This window comes from Blennius ocellaris (assembly GCF_963422515.1).
Source record: "Blennius ocellaris genome assembly, chromosome: 7".
NCBI classification, from domain to species: Eukaryota; Metazoa; Chordata; class Actinopteri; order Blenniiformes; family Blenniidae; genus Blennius; species Blennius ocellaris.
Window position 1 is genome coordinate 8,141,366 of NC_137656.1, and position 23,088 is coordinate 8,164,453.

General features: G+C 40.4%; 2 protein-coding genes across 2 annotated transcripts; one reads left to right on the forward strand and one right to left on the reverse strand.

The window, feature by feature from the left end:
* Positions 1-458: 458 nt before the first annotated feature.
* Positions 459-12,035, reverse strand: LOC308132776 (protein transport protein Sec24C; the record flags this gene model as incomplete). Its single annotated transcript, XM_080499959.1, has 20 exons — positions 459-599; positions 992-1,081; positions 1,970-2,167; positions 2,294-2,473; positions 2,581-2,702; positions 3,702-3,840; positions 3,995-4,143; positions 4,229-4,325; positions 5,025-5,192; positions 5,429-5,533; positions 5,709-5,805; positions 6,548-6,739; positions 6,819-6,931; positions 7,091-7,200; positions 8,186-8,321; positions 9,122-9,249; positions 9,392-9,503; positions 10,327-10,380; positions 11,075-11,133; positions 11,369-12,035. 20 exons carry the CDS (start codon positions 12,033-12,035, stop codon positions 459-461), a joined length of 3,057 nt encoding a protein of 1,018 aa, XP_080356085.1.
* Positions 12,036-13,527: 1,492 nt separating this feature from the next.
* On the forward strand, positions 13,528-22,270 carry naaladl1 (N-acetylated alpha-linked acidic dipeptidase like 1; the record flags this gene model as incomplete). Its single annotated transcript, XM_080499402.1, has 19 exons — positions 13,528-13,727; positions 14,377-14,549; positions 14,700-14,821; positions 15,874-15,993; positions 16,448-16,640; positions 16,741-16,834; positions 16,919-17,023; positions 18,401-18,486; positions 18,570-18,689; positions 18,779-18,864; positions 19,295-19,358; positions 19,553-19,620; positions 19,698-19,789; positions 20,063-20,156; positions 20,297-20,378; positions 20,468-20,641; positions 20,827-20,914; positions 21,005-21,097; positions 22,093-22,270. The coding sequence occupies 19 exons, from the start codon at positions 13,528-13,530 to the stop codon at positions 22,268-22,270; spliced, it is 2,232 nt and encodes a 743-aa protein (XP_080355528.1).
* Positions 22,271-23,088: the final 818 nt, after the last annotated feature.

Consider the following 23,088-nt stretch of genomic DNA (forward strand, 5'->3'; position numbering starts at 1 on the left):
ATGAGCCACTCGGCCTGATTAGACAATTTCCCACTGTGCTTCATGACTCATGTGTTCATCAGCGTCTGCAAAATGACATCTGAACAGAGACGAAAATAAATAAATAATAAATAAGAGGAGTCTTATACAACCTCAAAATTGGGTTCAGGTAAAAGCCTTTTTGTTTGTTTATTGGGGGATAATCCACATGACAGGACATCAAGCTGGCACGCACTCAAACACACAACTCCCAGGCAGAGATCAGAGAATTGCTCTGATTCAGATTAACATCATAAACATATATTAAAAAACAAAACAAAAAAAAAAACCCAACAACAACCCTTTAACACATCACTCGTCACACAGACACATATCACAGCAGTTCTGAAATAAATAAAAACCCATCTCTCACGACGTCGCCATGCAGTTGGTCGTTATCTTTAAATATGTTCATTATAGTTTCTGATAGTGCGCCGTCGTCACTGCAGCAGTCGGACTGAGTTGACGTGGAGATGGTAGAGGAAGTCGGCGTAGGACGCTCCTCCGTTGGGACTCTTGTCTTCCACTAGGTGACGCTGCAGGGCCTCCTCACAGGTGTCACCCTGCTTCACCACCCATAGCTGTTCCAGAAATGTGACAGTCTGGTCAGTGCGCTATTAGTCGAGGTTCACTGCGATTCATTTCTCATGACAGGGCTGAGGTGTGTTGGGGTAAATGCTGGTACAAGTGAACATGAACATTTTAATTGTGTCTTAATTCTCAAAACTGCACCAATTCTCTCCTTGGGATGTTATTTTAATACATTTTCAGCCTTCTGCAAACGCTGCAGACAAAAAGATGAACTGAACTTAAACTGCTGCAGAAACTCAATCTCCTTTCAGAGGGACTTGGGCGAGGTTGATGAAAACTGCAGTAACATAGCGAGACAGCAGGAAACTGAAGGTCGCCTGGCTGACAATGCTGCTCGCCGACACAAATCGGAGAAAAGATCACGCCTCAGCCTTCAGCTCACCTTGCGGCTGCAGCGTGTCTGGGAGTCCAGCAGGCTGACGAGCGATCGCACTCTGACGGACACCGGGGTTTCAAGAACTGGCAGCTTGGTCTGAAAGGAAGCACAGATAAAATAAACACAGCGTCAGAAACGAACAGGAGGCAGTCAACCTGTCATCTCGTGCAAACTGCAGCGTGCCGCACGGCCGATCAGAAAAACACAAGATTTCACTTGTACCTGCTGTGAAATGAATTCTACGATTGGCTGAGCCCAGTGTTGGAATCATGTTCTCTATATATGAGCTTTTTGTTTGATGCGCCATCTTTTTTGCTTTCTAGATACAGTACGTGGTTATTGTTTATTTCAGAGTTTAAGGTTCTTTTTAAAATGTTTTTCAACTTTGATTAAAATCTGGTTTGCAAAAGAAGCAGATTTCTGACTTAGTGGTTACAATCTTAACTTGAAACTGAATTTTCAAACATTAAAAATGACTGAATCCCATTTTCCCTTTTCAACACGTTAACGCGGCTTGTATTGATTTTTATTCCACTGAATTTTTTTGCCGTTACCGTCTCATCTTTATTAATTGATTCCGATATAAATTTTGAAATTACTATGGTGTCTTGATATCAAGTTGCGGTGCATGTGGCGAGTGACGTGAGTTTGACAACTCTGCTGGAGACTGTATATAAACCTGTATGTAACCAGGAAACAAAAGTAAAGCTACAAAGCAGCATTAAGCGCAATGTAACAGAGTTAATGTTTTTAAAAGTAGTTTTTTTCTTCAGAATTGTACTCAAATAAATATAAAAACATGTTGTATTACTCTCGCAACTACAATTTATTACAAAAATTACTGAAGGAAATGTAACAGATTCAATGTTGGATACTGGTATTTAAAAATGTTAACAACAGCTGTTTAATTCCATGCATTTTATTAAAAAAAATTTAGAAAATAAAGCGGACGCTGTGTATATTCATGCCTGTCAAACTGCTCACCTCTCCAGAGGGCAGGGACGAGAAGCAGCTGGTGTTGAAGAGCTCCATCAGGGTGCATGCTGGGACCTGGGTGCCCACCCAGAGCAGCAGGGTGAGCGGTGACTGAACCAAATACAGACCTCCGGGCTCCAGACTGGCAGCGGAGCAGCGCAGAGGATCTTCTTGTTGTGGAGAGCTGGCGCCGTCCACCACCAGCGGCTGCATGTGACCAAAAGCGTAAAACTCTCAAACAGGACAAATGTACTCAAAGTCACTGTCACAAGATGTTACACTGATGGACTTGTTCTCGTAGAGCATCACCCTATGAGAGCTGGCGATACTGACCAGAGGATGCAGCAGGGGGTAGAAGTGTGTTGCGGTGCTGCAGGCGTCCATGCCGAGCACCTGGCAGCGCTGCTGGAGTCGCTGGTGGACGGAGCTTCTCAGGCCCGGCAGCAGGACTTCGCTCTTCCTCAGACTGTTCATGTAAACTGGAAGAGCTCGCAGGTGCTGAGGAAGGACCAGCTGCAAGACACAAACACATATCCAAAAGGGAAAGAATGGTTCATGCACAAGAGGGTGAAAAGGGAAGACCGTATAACTCTTACATGTGTTTTGTGTAAAAATCTCACCTGCCCAGCAGATACGGAAGCAGAGCAGCCGTGTCTGCGGTAAGATGCCAACGCTTCAGTTATCTCCGTCTGTAGTTCCTCCCTTAGCTCCTGCAGGGGGCGCTCTAGTGCTGTACAGTACACTGGACACACACAAGCCACAGGGGGGCTTCAATATTACACATTAGTGCGTCATAATAGAAGAACAGTCATTAGCTTCTGACTGATATATTTTGTATTTTTCCATCCATTGCCGGTGCTTTTTCAGTAACAAAAGTGTTGGCGTCATTCTCAGCCCTCAGTTGTAGTTTAACATTGTTATCTTTCAAAGTGATTTTCAGAACAGACTTTAATAACTAATAAACAATCTAGGAATTATAATTATGAGAAGTATGCATGCAAGATCACGTCAGCAGCCACAGGAGTTAAAAGAAAACATGGGAGTTGGCTTATTCGACGTTACACCTAAATCACAAATACGATCGATTAAATAGCAGGCACCTGAAAATACTGGATTCAGAAAACAAGAAAATGAGAAACAAAATCTCTGCACTTGCACTTTAGTTTGTTGCATTTCTGATTGCAGAACAAATGGGGGTTCCAGTAATTATCATAATCATAATTAACTTGTCAATGAATGTACCAAAATCTCCAGCAGGCTTAAACATATTTAAATTATAGAGTGACACGAAACAAAAACTACAGAAAACCAGGGCTAGGACTTTGATGTAATTATTTTGATTGAAAAATTAATAACAGCATTATGCATGACTTTTTTTTTTTTTTTACATATTTAATTAAGCATTTCTATATCAGACAAAAAACACATATATAAGCAAACAAGTAGTCTGGGGTTGAGGTAGTTACACAACCTTTTTAAAAGAGATATGTTGTGACCTGAATAGATCCTAATCATGCATTTTATTATGAATGTAAACTAAAGGATTCTGGATCATAACTACATGACTGACATATCTGAATTGTGATCATTGTAGCACAGCAAAAATCGTTGTCTTTAAATATATTTCTTTTGAATCTGCACAGTATTTCACATTTTGAATATTGCCTGTACATTATTAGATTATACTTTAGGTCGATATGCATTACATTTTATACCACAGTATTCCAACATTATTCCTTACTCTTTTTGCAGTACAAGGTGAGCAGTGTTTGGGCCTGGCAGTGCCGGAAAGTGTCCTGCAGATGGCGTGAGCATCGAAGGGTGAGTGTGTGAATCCTTGTCCTCCTGTCTCCTGACTGGTTGATGTAAGACATGGCGACCTGACACAAAGAAATGGGAATCACTCCAAGAATTTACACCTTTGTCATCCATTTCATTCCTGTATGTATCAAAATCTTTACATTTTCGGTAAATGATGAGTAAAAACAACTTGGAGAATATTTTTTTGAAGAAGTTGCACTAAATCTGACCCACCTGTATGGCTACTCCTCTGGTTTCATCCAGAGGTCGGGTGTGCGCAAGCTCCACAGCTAGGGTTGTCCACCTGTCGAGCGTTGCCAAGGTGACGCATTTAGGGCTGGGACCCGGTGCAAACAGTCCATAACAGGCAGACACACGTAAATCTGGTGAGACGAATACAAATGGTGGATTCCCACATGTTTTTCAAAGAACACATGACTGCAGTATCATCTGGAACAAATCTCTCACCTTTGCTGACAAATATCCTGAGCTCAGCGTTGTAGCCTGTGTCCGTCTCTACAGTCCTTCGTAGATCAGTGCCGAATTGCTCTTTGTCCAGTTCCCCCTATTGCGAGTATTAAAAACAACAGCTTACAATGACACTTCAACATCTTCCAGTTTGTGGTAAATTGCTCAAAATATAGCTGAAAATTCAATATATTAAACCATTAAATTTATTTGCAAACCTCTAAGCGGCAGCACTTATGTATTTCAGCTCAGTCCGCTGAGGCCTTAAAGCAGAGGCGTCAAGCACATTGTAGTTGAGGCGCCACATACAGCCTATTTTCATCTTGAATGGGCCAGATTGGTGAAATAGTGCTATAATAACCTTAAACTTTAAAATTATTTTTGTGTGGCTCAGAGTACACGTGATGAAGATATGTGTATTTTCACAAAACCAAACAATTACTACTGGAAATTACTACAAACTCAGCTTAAAGCCAATTTTAATGAAACTGCCAACACGGTGAAATGTAAAAAGCCTTCTCCTATTGCCGTTGCATTACGCATGTTTTTGTGAACAACTGTGTTAAAAAAAATCTATGTTTTCTCCAATTTGCTTGTTGCTTCAGTAAGCTGGATTGGAACATCTTGCGCACCGGTTTTGGCCCTCTGGTTTGATACCCTTGCATTAAAGACAAGTCATTACACAAGAAAGCGTTACCACATACTTTGTATTTTTGTGCCCTAAAGAGTTCAATCAATCTCTTAACATGAAAGCAATAATTGAACATCAAAACCCTTCGGAGGGCTGTCAGTGTACCTGCAGGTGGCTGTAAGTGTGCAGCGCTCCACCCGTTAAATACGGGATGTGGCCCGGCCATGCCCCGCCCACATCTTGCTGGGAGAGGACAAACAGGTGAACTCCACATCCCTGACGAACGCACTCCTTGGCCAACGAGATCGCAGCTTCTGAAGGCTGAAAGATGGACTGAAGACCAGGGGGGAATGAAAATAGGTGTCAATCATTTAACTCAGTCTTATTTCAGGTTGTTACATTTACACAGGAAGCCAGGGAGATAACAATATTGTTTCCCACTGTTTCTACCGGTTGAAATCATAATTAACATGTAGGTGAAGATCTTTTAAAGTTACACATTCCTTTTAAAACATTTACGGCCTGTAGCCTCATAATTAACAGAAAGGAAACAGGGGATTACGCTGTACCTTTGGTTTGTTGTTGCCAAAGAACCCTGAGGAAGAGTTGATGTGTCCGGTCTCTATCAGAGATGCAGTGTGGAAGATCAGCAGCTTTCCAGGACAAGCCAAACACTAGATTAGATTGTGAGAAAATCGGGATGATTATTTCAAAGCTGCACGGCAACACACAAAAACAGGAGAATCCAACAAGATGACAGATGATTTAAAACAAGCAGCCATTCATGCCCTGGAAGTGGCTTGCGGTTTCATAAAGATTCACAGCCGATAGCTCGCAGTGATGCGTTACCTGCAGTAAGGCCAGCCCAGCTTGGACAGGAAGCTCTATGGGAACACCACCGGAATCGTCGCAGTCTGTACAAAGCTCAGGGAGGAGCTGCAACACGCTGCAGAAAACGAACACATCATCAACCTGCTGGAAGTTGTCATGACTTGATGTGGAATGATGCCAAAGAAAAATAAATGACTGCTCGCCACGAGGTAAATGGATTTTCTGTTTTATTCTGTAGAAAGTTGTTAAATTACTGGTTGAGTCCAGACAAAATGTTTCGATTTGAGCAAAGACTAACAGTATAGATGTATTTGATCTTCTTTAATTCACTGACAAATATAAGTTAGACATCTAAAACACCAAAAAACCTCATTTATATGTTCTTTTTTTTTTTCCTAAAATGAATTACAGAGCTATTCTGATTTAAGATTAGTGACCTCTTAAGATACTGAAATCTTATAACTCAAAATGACTAAACTTAGGTGAAAAATTCAAACAGATTTGAGCAAATCTATTTTATATGTGAATAGTGCCGTCACTACAAAGTGACGAGTAAACAACATAAAATCAAACACTATGGAAGAGAAATAATTTTGATTCAAATCTTCCAGGAAACTTTCATTTGAACTTTTCTTCACAAAAGTACAGATTGATCAATCATCCTGCTGCGTCACTAAAATTAAATAACTCTTCAACGTTCAGTCTATTGAAAGTTTTGGTGGCTCTTAAAATCCCCAAATAGTTTATTATGTAATCTAAATATATGGTTCTGTTACCGACTCAGTCTACTTTTCCTTTCACAAATTTCACAGTGATATCAGTCCTGGTGAGAGGAAATATCTCTACGTGTCTCTTACCTGTCGATTATGCCTACGCAGTCTTTGAGGGGCACCAGAAGCCCCTCCCGTATAGGTAGCTGCAGATCGTCCTTCTCTGTGATGACCAGCATGTGTGGACGGGACAAATCAGGGCTGAGGTCGTACAGGTGGATCCTGCTGTCGTACGTCAACAGACCGACGCGAATATCTGCCGATGAATCGCCGCCCTCCCTTCACATATAACAGCGAACCACCAAGATTAGGCTTGTAACCGTACATGAACAGAGTATTGCTATAACATTGTTTTTACCTGTTGAGAGAGTTGAGGAGGGTTTGTATTTGTTGTGTTACAAACTCCAAATGGCCTCCTCTCAGTGCTGAGGTGGACACGTCTATAGCTAGAAGCAGTGCGGCTGGTTCACCCTGGGGAAAAAAGAAAAAAAAGACACACAGCACTGAAACTAACTAAATTGTGTTGCGATGGTGCAAATATGTTTACTTTGACAATGCATTATTGCACGTAGGTCCATGCACCACAGCAGACAATGACAGACAACATACAGGTCTAATGAACAAACTAACCTTCTGCGAATTAATTATTTCATACGAGCCGAGACTGAGTTCAGGCCTCTTGTCTCTATCAACCCGAACCCCTTCCACCCCCTTGGTGGGCTGGTAGTGTTGCCACGGCACTAAGACAGTAGAGAGAAGGGAGTGTCAATCACGTTCAAGTCATTATGAAACTTTTCAAATTGTAACTGTTTTGTCATCAAAACAAGAATAGCTGCTTTTAGCACATTAAATCATTTGGCAAGCTCTAATTCTCTGATCCAAACACTTTAACACTCTCCGGAAAATTGTATTTGACCTTTAAAGAAAAAGACATTTGCTTTTCTCAACACACATCGCTTTCTGGTTTGAATTAAACCGTTATGAGATTTCTATTTTTAAAAAATTTTTAAGATCCAGTACTTACAGTTCCATACTTGGTGATACCAGCTATACAAAGACAAAGACTTAGTAATGCAATGACAATCTCTCGATTGACTTTTTCCATCACTTCCTGAATGTAACAAATTTTGGAAAAACATCTGGAGTCAATGTGGCTTTTATATGGTTCTTTCCTGTCTGGCTTGAATTTGCCCTCTAACGTAGCATCTTTCAAACATGGAATTGCTGTGCGTCGTCGCAGAGCGGCTGACCTGCTTCTGTTGGAAACACGAGTGCTGTGTCGAATGGCTGTGGATCGCCCAGAGTGCAGCCGTGCAGCCACACGTGGTGTGAATCACAAGTTGACCGTTCAACTGTGCTTGGACCTCTGTTTTGTATTAAATCCTGCTGAATTTAATTGTTGTTGGGTTTTTTTTGTGTAGCAGCTGTTTGAAATTTACAAAGTTTGCACATAAATTTCCACATAATGGACAAATTTCTATATATCGGATTCCAGAGCATTTCCACATAATTTGGGATTTTACTTTATATTAATGTTATCTGATAGCACATATATATTTTATTGCATACACAATGAAAATAAACAAAATATCAAATAATTGTAAAAAACCCGATACATTTCCTGAATGTTACCAGACAATCACTTCTGTAATTATTATGTGTAAACATTGAGATGTTCAAAAACAAAGAGACATTTTCTCTCCTCCTCTCAATGTTAAGTCTTACCTTCATTAAGTTTGCCACAGAAGGGACAGTAAAACCTTTGACCACAATCCTGCCAACTCATCGCAGGACACATGGAGGCTCCACAAGAAGTACAGCCTTCAAGACAGTCTGTCTCCGTGCACAGTGGGATGGATGTCTAGTGGAAATAAACATTGACTTTACACGTAAACAGCAAATGTTTTCATTGTTTTTAAATGATTGGTTTGTGACTTCACTCTGACACAAAAAACAGTTCGTTCTACATTCTGGCCTTTTGAGCACAAAAGACATCACCCTTCTTAAAGCAGAGGTGGAGAGAACCTCGTGATATGAAAGGCTATGCGTTACAAAAGTCCTGAGCAATAATTAAAGCTGCATGGATCATCCTTATAAAGAATGAATACCCAAATCGTATTAGAAGTAGGATAGTGTTTCTCTTTATTTCTGGTATTGCTACGAAAGTCTATGATGAGAGTCAGGAGGGGAATCTGGCCCAAATCTGTGCCAGATAAACATGAGGACCTTATGCTCCACATTTAATAATCAGTGATTATTTTGTTATGAAATAACACCCATGACCTGTTGTTTGAATCATCATGGTGCTTTTCTTTGTGGAGTTTGTATGTTCTCCCCAGGCAGGCATGGATTTTCTCCGAGTACACCAGTTTTCTCCCACAGTCCAGAAACATGCATCTGAGGTTAATCTGTAACTCTTAGGTGATAATGTAATTTTGTTTGTTTGCCTATTGATTGGTGAATCATCCTTTGTCATTGGTTAGCTGATAGCAGGTTCAGTGCCCCGTGACCCTGAACTTGGCTGAAACGGGAAAGAAGATGGATGGATTTGTTTGTACTGACCACTATTCATATAGTGTGTTTTCTGTCTTCTGTCAGGTGCATGTGGGCGGCACATTGGCCCATCCTGCTATGCAATATGTATATAAATGGAAAACGTACCTTTCCAGAAGTTTGACAAGCCATCGGGGTGACCAAAGCTCCCAGCGGAAGGCGGCTAAGCAGAGCAGCCTGACCTTCACAGGGCACGCAGTAGGAAGTGGAGCGGATGGCGAAAGGATTCGCGTTACCTACAGCAAAGTGCAACCAACACACGATCAATAAGGATCTGCTCTGGGAAATGACAATGGTGACAGTTTAGATGTGATGTTGATGTGCTTTTAAGTCTCTGAGCCTCTCTGTGGCACAGATAAGAGTTTAGTGGAAGTTTACCTCTGTCCTCTACGACACAGGAGGTTGTTGCCAGAGGAGGAAGATGAGAGAAAGGCTCAGAGACGAAGACCTTTCCCTCCCACTCTGCCCTGTCCTCAGCCATCACCTTTACCTGAGGATAACAAACATAAACAATAATGTACTCTAATGATGTGAGATGTTGCAATTTCACTCAAAACGTGCAGAATAGAACAGGACAAAATGCAAAGAAGGTATTACAAAGTCAGATGGGTGGTCTTGATGGAACAGATCTCTACCTGAGGAATGTGCTGGAAAAATGACCCAACTTTATCATTTCCACATCAAACCTTACACCGGTATATCGAATCATTCAGTAGCTACTATGTCTATGCAAACATGTGTGGCATTCCTTATAGACATGGAGAATATAACTCAAAAAAGTATACCTTAAGATACTTTATATCTGAAACAAAGCGTGTTACTTTATACCTTTATTATCATTATATACAGCCAAAAATGTACCGACACTGTACATAGAACCGTAACTATGTAGTTTTCCACCACCATAGTAATAATGATCATAATAACTTTACATATACTGTAAAGCATCTTTCAAGCCAAGAATTTGACAGAACCACAAACAAGCACAAGGCAACCAAAATGTACAAGTGAACAACAGAAAAAATTAAATGAAAAGATCAAATTAAAAAAAGTCACACGCAAATACGTAGAGAATAAAGTATGAGAAAAACATCAAGAGAAATCAAATCAAATAAAAAATTAAGAAAGAAATTTTTAAAAAAAATACCAAAGCACACAATAATTAAATGGACAAAACATTAAGAACAAAAAATACGCACAGGAAAGTTCACCAAAGTACTATGTGTGAGTCATTTAGGAGTGAAAGTGTAGAAACTATGGGAGCGAGTGAGGTTCAAAAATCAATTTGAAATTTGTTGAACAACAGGACTTACAGCACTGGGAAGGAGCTCGGGATCCAGGCCGTAGCGAGACTCTGAGTTTGGAGACTACAAAAAATGAAATAACAAGCAACTCTCAAACAAATACGACAAGATGCTTCAGTGGCCCTGAACATTACTTTCTTTGGTGCAATTCTGTTATTTAGCATTGTCTCAGTGTGATACTCCAACAAAAGTCTATAAAAAAACAAACGGAAGTCTTTGTGACAAAAAAAAAACTGGAATCACATTTTTTCATACAGTATAATGACTTATAAAATTCCATGTCCTGCTAAAACTCATTTAGAAGCTTCGCATCAGGACCTTATATAAGCAAAAACAAATATACTGGTGAGCCAGAAGTCCCCAGAGTCGGAAAGTCACAATCAATAAAAAGGAAATCAACAGAGAATAAACTCAACAATGCTAAATGTATTTATTTGGCAAACCAACCTGCACTCTCTCATATATCCCAAACTTTCAAACAATAAACTTTGAATCACAATGTAAAAGTAAGTACAAAAGAGGCTTGTGTCAGGCTGAAGGTGCTTACTGAAGTGAGCTGTCATGTCAAAATATAAAGACCTCTCTCAGGGAATCGACTCTTTAAAGTTTAAAATGATGCAGATGAATAAACATTATTTTGCACATCACTGCCGATCTCAAACTGTGAAGAAAGTTTCCTATTTTCTTTGACTTTGTACACTAAAAAAATTAAGTGAATTATACTTTTTTTTTTTTTTTTAAACACTCAAACTTCAACCTGTGGTGTGATGTTCTTCTTCTGTGCAACTGCATTGAGTCCAAACTCCTTGACGGTTCCTGAGGAAGAGGAGGAGACAGAAGACAACAAGCTATGAATATTCAGACTAAAGTAAGAAATGATGTCTTCTAATCGCAGTGTCCTGTTGAGATAATACATTCTTCTGTAATTTGATCCTACTTAGCATGGATTTCCTATTCATCAAATTTGTGCACATCTGTGGGAGATTGTTTTGTTTTTTTGTTGTTTTTTTTAAAGATTGTATGGACATCATATGTAGACAAATAAGCCTACCTCCAGAATGTGGTGAAGGTGTCCACTGAGGTTGTTGTTCAGTCAGAGAGGTGGGAGAGGAAGGATCAGGGTAATAGCCAACAGGGGATTTGATATTTGCTCCTTCAGATGGTGGTTGGTGCGTACACAGTAGACTCTGGTTCACATGTTGCCCAAATAACGGAGCGCTATAGAGCAGGTGATTTTGAAGTGGCGACTGAGGTCCATTAAGGATGCCCTCGTGCGTGCCTGGAGCGTGGAGAGGTGGACCGACAACTTGGTAAGGGACGTTAGAGGAATATAATGGTATGTGCTGAGACTCACGCTGCTGCGTACTTCCATTCACAAGAGGAAGAGAACAAGGAGGTGCAGTTTTTCCTTGTCTTGCAGTTTGGACCATTGAAGACACTTGATAACTGGGAGTGTCTTGCTGCATACTTTGGTCTGCGATGTGCAGACAGTCCTGGCGAGTGTCATTTCTGTTTGCGAAGGTAGCGCGGTCTGTTTGAAAGTCATGGTGGGACGTCTGCTGGTGGTTGTAGCAGGAGGGCTGGTGAGTGGGAGACCCCACGCTGAGGTGATGGAAGCTGGGCAGGGGGTTGCACAGCGATGCTGGAGGTGAAGCTGTGGTCCATGCGTTCTGGCCCGCCCACGCCTGGCTCTGATTGGGTGTGGGGGCGTCCATCATCCTCCATACCCGTCACTGATTGGTGCGCTTCTCTGTAGGGGCGGGACCGAAACGGAAGACGGCAACATGACTGGCACTGCAAGCTTATGTGATCCACTGACAGTGTACCGTTCCAAATAAGATGTTGACATCCTCCAGAAAGATTCAAACACGAAACGAAACGACATTAATTCATATTTCGCTTATTTTCACAGATAACAAGAGACTCCATACCTTTAATCATTGGTGGGAAAAGCTGCACTTGTTCCTCATCGTTACAAACGTCTTCACTTTCGCCTCCACCGACACAAAAACGACACGCTTACTTGGCTTCTTGTTAATGTACACGAAGATACAATTTAAATACGCAATAATGCAGTCTAAACTAAATGTTTTTAGCCCAAACGTGACTGGTTTACCCACGCACCCTTTTTGCAGCGTTTGCGTCAAGCTAGCGGGAAGCAGCACGAGCTCCACACACCGGGCGCGTTTCCGCTCAAAGTAAATAAAAGACCCAAGGACGCTGAAAACTAAAGGCCTAATTTAATAAAAAAAATAAAATCAAAATGACCAAGGTTTGTTGCAATAATACCCACAGTATTTTAAAAATAGTTTTGAATAGAGTTTTAAAGTTTCAAACCAATAATTTGGACGTCAAAAAAGGAAAGAATGTTTGGTGGCAATAGATATTCTATCAATAAAAAGGTTATTATCTTTAAACTATGTAAAATAAGCGTTGGAGTTAATTATTACAAGACCTTGCCCTTTGTCCTGTATCAGCAGGTAGAGGCACAACCCTATGACATTAACTTAAATGAAATGGGTAGAGAAGATGCATTAAGTGTTTCAACCAGTGATGGAACATTTCATTGCTTCATACATTGAATTATTCAAGCCTGACTAAGTAAATTAAATTACATAATAAGTTACATAATAAGTTCATACAATTTTTTTTTTTTTAAAGTAATATACCAACTCTGATTATGAAATGAAATAAAATATAGTCCAGGGATTGCAAATGAACTAAAAAAAATCATGGGAATTGTTTGGGGGTTTTTTCTTCATAAAAATTTTGCTTTTTCTTTCTTTGGATCTAACTTGATTCTGTTTAACGACATGATAAACATATTTTGAACCTGTTCCAGGAATTAATTTTCAATTTTATATCCATTTTGCCCTTATACAGCCTGTCTTTCATACTTTGTATAACTTACTTTATCAACAGGAGAATCCTATCCCAGAAATATTAAAACAAACCAAAAAGAGTTGGGGGGACAGACGTTTGGAGGACATTCATTATCACCTTTTTCAATGAATACACGAAGGGATAAAGTCCATTTGTTCAAAAATTAATGATTAAACTACTGCATTGTACAATAGCAGCTGCTGCAGTGCAATTTCCTCTCACTTCATATTGGATTCGCAGACATCCATTTGGCCCATAGTAACTTTTTTTTCCTTTGGGTGAAACACCCAGTGAGGTACATTCCTGAATCCCCAACAGAGGACGAGGATGATATTAAAGGTGTTAATTGGGATTGCATGTGGCACTGTCGTTCTGACAGTTGGCATCCTGATCGGTCACTTTGGCATCACAAAGAGTGGCAGCTCCGCTCCATCCTGGGTGAACGACATTGCAAAGGATTTGGATGAGAATCTCATTCAGGCGTTCATATCTGAAGTGGATCGCAGCCAGATTGAAGAAAACCTGAGGTCAGTTGATGAATAATGGCAGACATCACACTGCAGAACTGAACAGCAACAATGCTTGTAATTGAGATCAGTGATGCACTGTTGAAAATGAACAGCAGCAGAGTAGAATAAAAATTAAACCAGTGATTATTCGAGGGAATTTGGGCAAACCTGCATCCCAAAGTTTTGGAAAAGTCCTTCGTTCTGTGAAGTATAGGACTTCAGTAAACAATAGTTTGAAGGACTGTGGCGGACAGCAATTCAGATCAATTGGTAGTAAAATAAAACTCAAAGTCGGTGGCAACAACATTTAAAGCTGGAATATTGCAAAAAAATGATTTTCTTTAAGGTTGATGTTGTAAAAAGATAGTTCTACTTTTTTGTCTAAAATAAATGGATTTGGACAATAATGTATTAACATGCTACTTTTTTCCCCCCGAGTCTGGCTAACTTCACATCAAATTTGGCTGTATGTGAATTAAAATGTGTTTGACACTCCCGATTTAAACACCACTCACACATTGACATTTTTTATAACATGGAACAAGCAGTTTAGTCCTGTAAAACAGTTGCGCCACTCGCAGCACTGGAGGATTTCAGACTGTATTGATTATGAGTGAGCTCTTGAAGGGGGCTTCTATCTTATATTCATCGTTCTCCTCCTGGACAGGGAGCTGACAAAAGTTCCCCATATGGCCACCTCCGCCGGAGATGAAAAGACTGTTGAGTTCATGCTGAAGAGATGGCAGGACCCTGAAAGTGGTCTGGACCAGGCCTGGAGAGAGGAGTACAGCGTCTATCTGTCTTTCCCTGATGCCAAAAACCCCAATAAAGTAACTGTCGGTGAGTCATACGGTTCAAGATTGGAAAAAGCACACCTGCGTATAAGCAACTTCAAAAACGTCCCATGAGAACTACAATAAATTTATCTTGAGTCGAATTGCTGTAAAGTTTAACCAGGTTTTTGTGTCTTCTCAATTCCCTATCTCCTAGTGAACCAAACTGATACCGTGCTGTACACTGCCAGAGAACGGGAGAAGAGTTATTTTCCAGAACAAGAGGATCCTGATGTGGTGCAGCCATATGCCGCGTACTCCCCTGCAGGACACCCGAAGGTAAGAGGTCCTCGATTGAACTTCACGCACTGCAAAACAATGAATTTAGGAAGTAACTATCAGGATTTTATGGATTTGATTTCATCCTTTTAAAATCCATGTATTTGTTTTCAAATCTAAAACAGCCTTGCCTACATCTCTTGAGTTTATTCAGACCGAAACCCCCAAACCCTAATGATAGGATTGACACACAGCTGGTCCCCGTGTGAAATTGTCCACAATCAGAATCATTCATGTCACCTTCATCTTTGCAGTCAACTTAGTGGTTCCTATTTGTAAATTGAAGAAAAAAAATTCACAGGGTGCACTGAAGGGTCTTGTAGATAAGCAGTGTGCACCAGTAAAGTGGGGCAGAAGTTATATTGTATTTTACTGCATGTTTGTTCACATATATCTCTTAAGGGCTGTGTTCCTGAGACTTCCTGTTCTCCGATGATGTATATTCACTAACTGGGACAATAAAAACCACATGATGCTCATAACGCTGACCTTACTGGCAAAGTGGTGAAGCTTTCCTAGCATAGAGATTCACAGAGAGACAAGGAAACAATAAATATGTGGCAAAACAAAAGTGGAAACAGAACAATAAGCCAGATCCATCCATCTTACCTTCTTATCCAGCTCGATTCACTTGACTGTTAAAAATCACAGACTCAATCTTTAATTTTTCATTTTGATTTTAGATTCACAGGTCCTAAAAATTTATTATTGTAAATTATAATTGTCAAAGGTTATCAAGCACAGATAACATTGCAAATGTTTTATTATGACTAAGGTGCCATCAACAAGAGCCAATCAGTTAAGATGCACAATGAATAGGCAAAAAAAGCACTAAAATTGTCTGCGGTCAACTGGATTGCGGACATCGTAAAGTTAAAGCACAACCTGTAATGTTGAATTAAATAACAATGCCAGTGTGATCTGTTCTCTCAAACTGAAAAAGATCAAAATAGTGATCTAAAAGAGATCCAATCATTCCAATTTTGCTTGAGCCCTCTGGTTTTTTTTGTACTTGCTGCTACTGACAGTGTTGATCTTTCTTACGGTTTCAGGGGAAACTGGTTTATGCCAATCAGGGGAAACCAAGTGACTACAAGCTGCTAAATGACACATTGGACCTCAGAGGAACCATTGCCATCACCAGATATGGTGGAGCAGGGAGGGCAGCGAAAGTGAGTCACTCTTTGTGGAGCTTCCAGACTCTGATCACAATTACGTTCGGGGATTTCATCGACAGAAATCTGGAGGAAAAAAAATAGTTCTGAAGAAGCAGAACTTCCATTGATAGAGCTGCATGATAGTTGGAGCCTTGAGCGCTTTGCCAACTGGCATCAGAAGTCATCTTTAGTTATGACATCACGAAGAGATGTGGAAATATGTTAGTGTTTTGATTTATGATCAGATTATGTAATCTATTATTTACAGAACAAAGAGCCAATGAAGAACAGATAAAATCTTTATCAGTTTCACTGATACTATTTCAGGGAAATAAAAAAAAAAATAAAATAAAATAAAATAAAAAAAAATATATATATATATTGTTCCGAGCTGATTGAATAGATAAAGATAAGTAATTTTGCACAAGGTTATGAAGTTTTGCCAAACTGCTGTGTGTATCTCATCCAGGCTATCAATGGTGCACCCTATGGAGTCATCGGGGTGCTTGTCTACACGGACCCTCTGGACATCAATGATGGACTCATGTCGGACATCAATGAGACGTATCCTCACTCCTGGTACCTGCCACCCTCGGGTGTAGAGAGAGGAGGCTATGCAACTAACTATGGAGACCCGCTCACGCCTTACCTGGCTGCCAAAGGTATATGGCTGCAATCTGGCTCTGATTTGTTATTACAGTGTGCTCATTTGAGTATTTAGATTTCATCTCAATTACTGGGGACTATTTATGTGTGTTGTAGAGGAAACCTACAGAATTCCAGTTGAGGATATAACCGGGATCCCTCCCATCCCCATTCAGCCGATCGGATTTGAAGATGCCTACAGATTAATCTGGTTTGTGTGAACAATGATCCTGCTTCGAGGAATAGATGTCTGCTGAAGGCTTCCAACTTTACTATTTTCCTGTCGTCCTTTCAGTGAGTTGGGTGGTCAAGTGGCTCCTGATGACTGGCAAGGGTCGTTCAATTGTGCCTACAACTTCGGAGGCCCAGGGTTCAAACCGGATTCAGCTTTCACCAACAGGTAAACTGATCCACACATCTCTGTTAAGACCTATTAAGAGCCCTAGAAGATGTTAGTTTGTTTGCTTTCACATTTTTTAATAATCATAGTATATATTTTCTTTCATTACATTGCACACAGACCAGATTCCAAAAAAGTCACAACAGGCTAAAGAGTCACTAGAGTCAAGAAGCAGCTGGAGGAACATATTGCAACCATATGGCGACTAGTCAGTGTCATGACTGTGTGTGAAAAATATCTGTGTCTCAGAGGTAAACATGAAAGGAAATTCATCAATCTGAAAAACCTACAACTCGTTCATAGGTACCCTGGATGCACTGCTTATGTGAGGATCTTGTATTGTTGGACGAGCAGGGAGCCCAGTGCAGGGAAAGCGGGTTGTCGCAGTGTTTTGATTTTTGTAATAAGCTGGGCGGCGCTATTGTGAATGCACTGGCACGTCTGGAGGTTTCCCTTTGAAGTGTGCAAGATGAGAGAATTAAATTGAATTAAAAAGCTCTCCAACGGAAGAACTGAGGCGACTTTGACGTTATATAATATCATCAATCAAACACACTGCACGGGACAAGGTCAAAGGTCATTGTTGGATGATTGGTCTAGTTGAGCCCTCAGGTATCAGTGCATCAGTGCAGAAAGGGCAGGATTTAAAAGTGGAAACCACTGCATGAAACACTATCTGCGAACACAGTTCAACATGCAATCCACAAACTCAGTTCAGAACTGTATCGTGAAACAAATAAGCTGTTCCCTTCTGTGCTGAGGTACAAAACTGAATGAATCACAACATTCTAGTTTCTCAATAGATAAGTGTGTGCGCCGAACTGACCTGTCTGCAGTGCCGACCGACTGTCACCAATAAAAAAATGTGTCCAAATTTTTCTTCCTCAAGCAAAACCTCTGGAAAAGAAGTGAAATGATTCCATGCTTAAAGCTACACTAAAAGAAAATTAATCCATCAGAATTTGTCACCTCACTTCCGGGACATTTAAAAACAGTCTTTATAAAAATGGAGTGTTAATGCTAAACATTTTTTTGATTTTTGTTTTATATATATATTTAATGTATTGCATAGGTTTCTTCCTTGACATTTTCCGTGACTTTTTTCCTTGAATTTAGAAAATGTCTCAACCTTCTTTTTAATTTTTCAATTTTTTCAATTTTTTGGGTAGTTAAATTAATTCTACAATGTAGGCATCCACACCTCAAATAGTTTATATATATACAATTTAAAAAGTAATAATGTGATGAGAAGCTAAATTGGCTTCTCTCTTTACTTGTTCGGTGTATTTTCTACCACATCCTGCTGCAGTGGGAAATATTTATCTGTCTTGTCTTTTGTTGCAACATGATTCGGTGAAGTTTGAATTTTTGTTGCAGTGATGTGAAATTGGACATCTATAACCATGCTGGGCAGAAAAACTCCTCCAATGTGATGGGAGTAATCAGAGGAAGTGTTGAGCCAGGTGAGGGAGCCCAAACCAGCAATTCCTTATCAACACTTTCAGCTTGCTAATGTGTGTGTTTGTGTGTGTGTGTGTCCCCACAGACAGGTATGTGATCTATGGGAACCACAGGGACAGCTGGGTCCACGGCGCCATCGACCCGAGCAGCGGGACGTCTGTCATGCTGGAGTTGTCGAGGATTCTGGGCAGGATGGTGAAGCAGGGTGAGGAAGGTTTTATCAGCTGGGATGTGTGGTCAATTCTTTGGTGTGTTTTTTTTGTGCTGGATGAAGGGTTGATCTCTCTGTGGCAGGCAAATGGAGGCCTCGCAGGTCCATTATCTTTGGAAGCTGGGGAGCGGAGGAGTTTGGCCTTATCGGGTCTGCTGAATACACAGAGGTGATTTACAATGATGCTCTCGTTATAAATTTACCTGTGACAAAAGTTTCATGTCCCAGTCGGGAGGTTTCTTGTACAAGACAGCCCATTGGTCAAATCATTGATGGTCATCGCATCTATGTGCATAAAATTCTGTTGTTTGTTCAAGTTAACCATGAGACTATGGTAAGGTTGGTTGATTACAGAGTGCCTCGTGAAGAAATACTATTTCCCATATGAAAGAACACATGCCATTTTAAGTGACATCACATTGGGTTTTGGAAGAGCTCTAAACCTTCTCATTTCCTTTGGGAACATTGACAGCATTGAAATGTTTTTTCCATTTCAGTCATTCATTATCACACCACATGTGTTTTCTCCAAAGAAACAAACCAGATTTTTAAGCAGCATATGTATCTGTGCATTGACAATGATCTTGTCTCTTCTTCAGCAATACTACACCAAGCTCAGTGAACGCACCGTTGCTTACATCAACGTGGACATAGCTGTGTTTGGTGAGCAGCCTCCTATTCTGCTTGTGATTCTTGTGCATGATTTGTTTGACTAGTATCGATCACCACCTGCACCATGGGGGAAAAAAAGCCTGAAATACATTAAATATTCTTTTAGCTTCCATTAAAATAAAATTCTCACTCAGAGGTTGATGGCAGTGCTCATCTAAAACTTTTCTTTATCTCCTGCCTGTCAGCCAATGCTACGCTGAGAGCCTCAGCCATGCCGTCAATGCAGAGCGTCATATTCAAAGCCACAAAAGAGGTACGTTGTCCAACAAACTGCCTCCCATTGGTTCATGAGGACATCAGCAGTCTGAAACATTTCTGTCCGTTCTCCAGGTGACAGCACCTGGACTGCACTCTACATCTGTGTACGACAACTGGATGCGTTATTCCAACAGGACCAGCCCGGCACATGGACGCATTCCCAGGTGATGACCATCAGCAACAACTCTCACATGAACATGGCCGCTTCAGCACTTTTATGTTGAACAACGCTATTAGCAACTTACGTGTGGTTTGACTCTAATATACATTGCCTACAAGTTATAGATCACATTTTGCATGTCTGTGTTGTACAGTCTGTGGTTATAATGTGATTTACACTACAAAGTGATTTGATTCCACTGGATCCATTCTCCACAGCAATGGCAGCTCTGTCGCTCCCACAGTGAAAGACGTGTCATGTGTTGTGTCCTCCACAGATTGGGTTATCTGTCAGGCGCAGGAAGCGATTATGCCCCTTTTGTTCATTACCTGGGAATCGCTGCCATGGATCTTTCATACACATATGACAGGGTAATAAAGAAACATCTTAGATATTATTAATTTGGGGGTTTTTTTTGTGTGTGTAATAGTTGCCACTCAATGTCAAGTGTAGAATCTTTCAATGAATGGATGGATGGATGGCTCTCATACTGATGTTTCTCCTCACACAGACTAAAACGAATGCCAGGATTTACCCCGCGTACCACACAGCATACGACACCTTTCACTATGCCGCAAATTTCATTGATCCTGGTGAGCGGTCCCCGTCTCCTTCTGGTTGTCTTTGCTGGTGGCGAAGTTGCCAACTTGTCCATAACCTCATCGCCATCCTTTATTTTCAGGGTTTTACGGCCACCAAGCCATCACCAGGACAGCCGGAAACATCCTGATGCGACTCGCCGACAGTCTGGTGCTGCCATTTAACTGTAGTGACTACGCTGAGAGTCTGGAGGACTACCTCAACACTGCAGTGACACTCTACCAGGACAAAATTCAAGCCGAGGGCATCTCCATGGGTAAACGAAAGACACTTAGAGAGATTAATGTCTCATTTGAGGTGGTGCTACTTCTGCACGTTTGACTTTAAGCCAGGTCAAATTGTATTCAGAAGTTCTCCTGCCACAAAAGGACTGGTTCACAAGTTGATTAGAGGAGACTAAGTCTTCGTGGAGAAGCTGAACTGATCCGTTCTGTCTTTCAGAGCCAATAAAACGTGCAGTCGCCAGCTTTCGCGCTACAGCCAACTCTTTGGACCAGTTGATCCACAGTTCAAACATGGCAAATGAAACGTGGGTGTTCACAGTCTGAGTGTGTATACACATCCTCAACAATGCGTATGTACAACCGAAAACAAAAATCCAGCTCTGTCTCTTTTTTAGACCGCTGAAAGTCCGGAGGATCAATGACCAGCTCATGCTGTTCGACAGAGCTTTCCTGAACCCGCTGGCCTTTCCAGAAAAATATGCATTCAGGTGAGAAGATGGTAGTACCAGGAGTCAAACTTAGAGGAACCACACAAAAGTGCTGAAAATTAAACTTGCTTTCCTTTAACTGTAGTTCCTAAGGTATTTATTTCTGCATCGTCATGTTACTTTATTAGTATACAAAGATATCTTCAAAGTGAAATCAAGAAAGGTGGCAACTTGACATCAGTGGTGGCATCTGTGTTTTATGTGGTGCTATATAAATAAAGTTGAATTAAATTATCAATACAATTTGAGAGCAGGAGTTACTAATACGGCTGCCCCTGGATCTAGAATTGCTTGCTTGCAAAATTACAAGCACACAGTGGGATGTCAGAAATGATTTGACAATTTGTAGAACTGACAAACATACTCACATACTTTGTTTGAGTAGAAATACATGTAAAATTCTTGTTGCGTTTGTTTACTTAGATAAGATTAAAAAAAACAAAAACAAAAACTTACGAGTTCTGAAATATACTCAAGTACAAAATGAAATTTTAAGTTTATACTTTGTTGATACACTATGTCTTAATGACTGCTTCTTGAATCTCTCATATAAAGCTACTTGCACGTTATACATTATAAATCATTAGAAGTTGCATAAATCTTTATTCACCTTTTATTAGAATTTCACCAGAAACTAAATTATTTACTAATTTCAGATTTTCCTTTTGGAATTGCTTTTTTTTTTTTTTACGGAAATTAAAGTCTTGACATTCAACTATTCAACTGAATTACTCAGAGTGGGTGACTGCTAGTCTTTGATGCATTTACCGCAACTTGTCTTTCATTGCAAAAAAGGGAGAAAAAGAGTGTAACAAGTAGAACATACAGATACTTGGATTTAAAATAACTACTCAAGTTCAAATGACTGAAACTTTTACTAATGTAGTATCAGTTGTTCACATGTTCTTTCTAATGTCTATTTCCCAATACCTCTTGTTGGGATCGACAGTGACCTGCTGCATGGTGAATCGTGTTTCTCATTATGTGTCACGCAGACACGTCATCTGGGCCTCGAGTAGCGCCGGGAAGGCCACGTTCCCAGGTTTGGCTGATGCCTTCGCCGACGCTGAGTCCTCAGGACAGCCCAGCGACTGGGAGAGAGTCCACTACCACCTGTCAGTGCTGAGCCAAGCCATCGAGGGCGCCGCCAGCATGCTCGCAGAGGTCATATAAGCCCCCATCAGGAGCAAGACAAAGCAACATCTCAGGAATCCTCTCTGGTGCATATTGACACAGTTCACCAGAGGCAGGAAATATTTAAACGCAATACAGCCTTTTTTTTTTTTTTTAATAAAGTGCCAACCACAAACGCTGTGGTTTAAAGAGCTGTGGTGTTATTTGTTTATTTATACATTTATTTACATTAGTGGTCCTCGACTGGTCTTTTGACTGGTTGACTGGTCTGTTGAAGTGAAAAAAAAACAGTATATAATCTGAATTTGTGATAGTTGAATACAATATTGTACTATGCCAACACAAACAAAATATACATTTATTGATAAATCAGGATGTAGAGAAGAAAATATTTACTGTAGCAATAAAAAGAATCCTGAAACTTTAGCCTTAAACTATGTTTTTATGGACAAATATCAAATACAATTGAGATGTAGTTTCAAACTGTAAGTCCACATGTTGTCCACACATAGTTGTTTTCATACTACTTCATCCTCTATGTCATAAAATGAACAGGCCATGATCAATTGGAATACATAAACACCCTGACTTACTGGACTTACAATGTGCCGACTGTTAATGAGCCAACTTACATGATGCAACATAGATTTTTAGTTTTATTTTTTTGAGTCACTACGCACCAGTTGAGAATCACGCATTTCTCATGTCGTCTGGAGTGTTAATGAGGTCACCTTCTTCCAGTCAACAAGAGCTTAGTGATATCAATACCAATACCAATACCAATTAATGAGAACCTGCACTTACTCAGGTGTACTGTGTGGGCTGCAGTTGCCTCTTGCTGCCCCTGTTGTAATCAA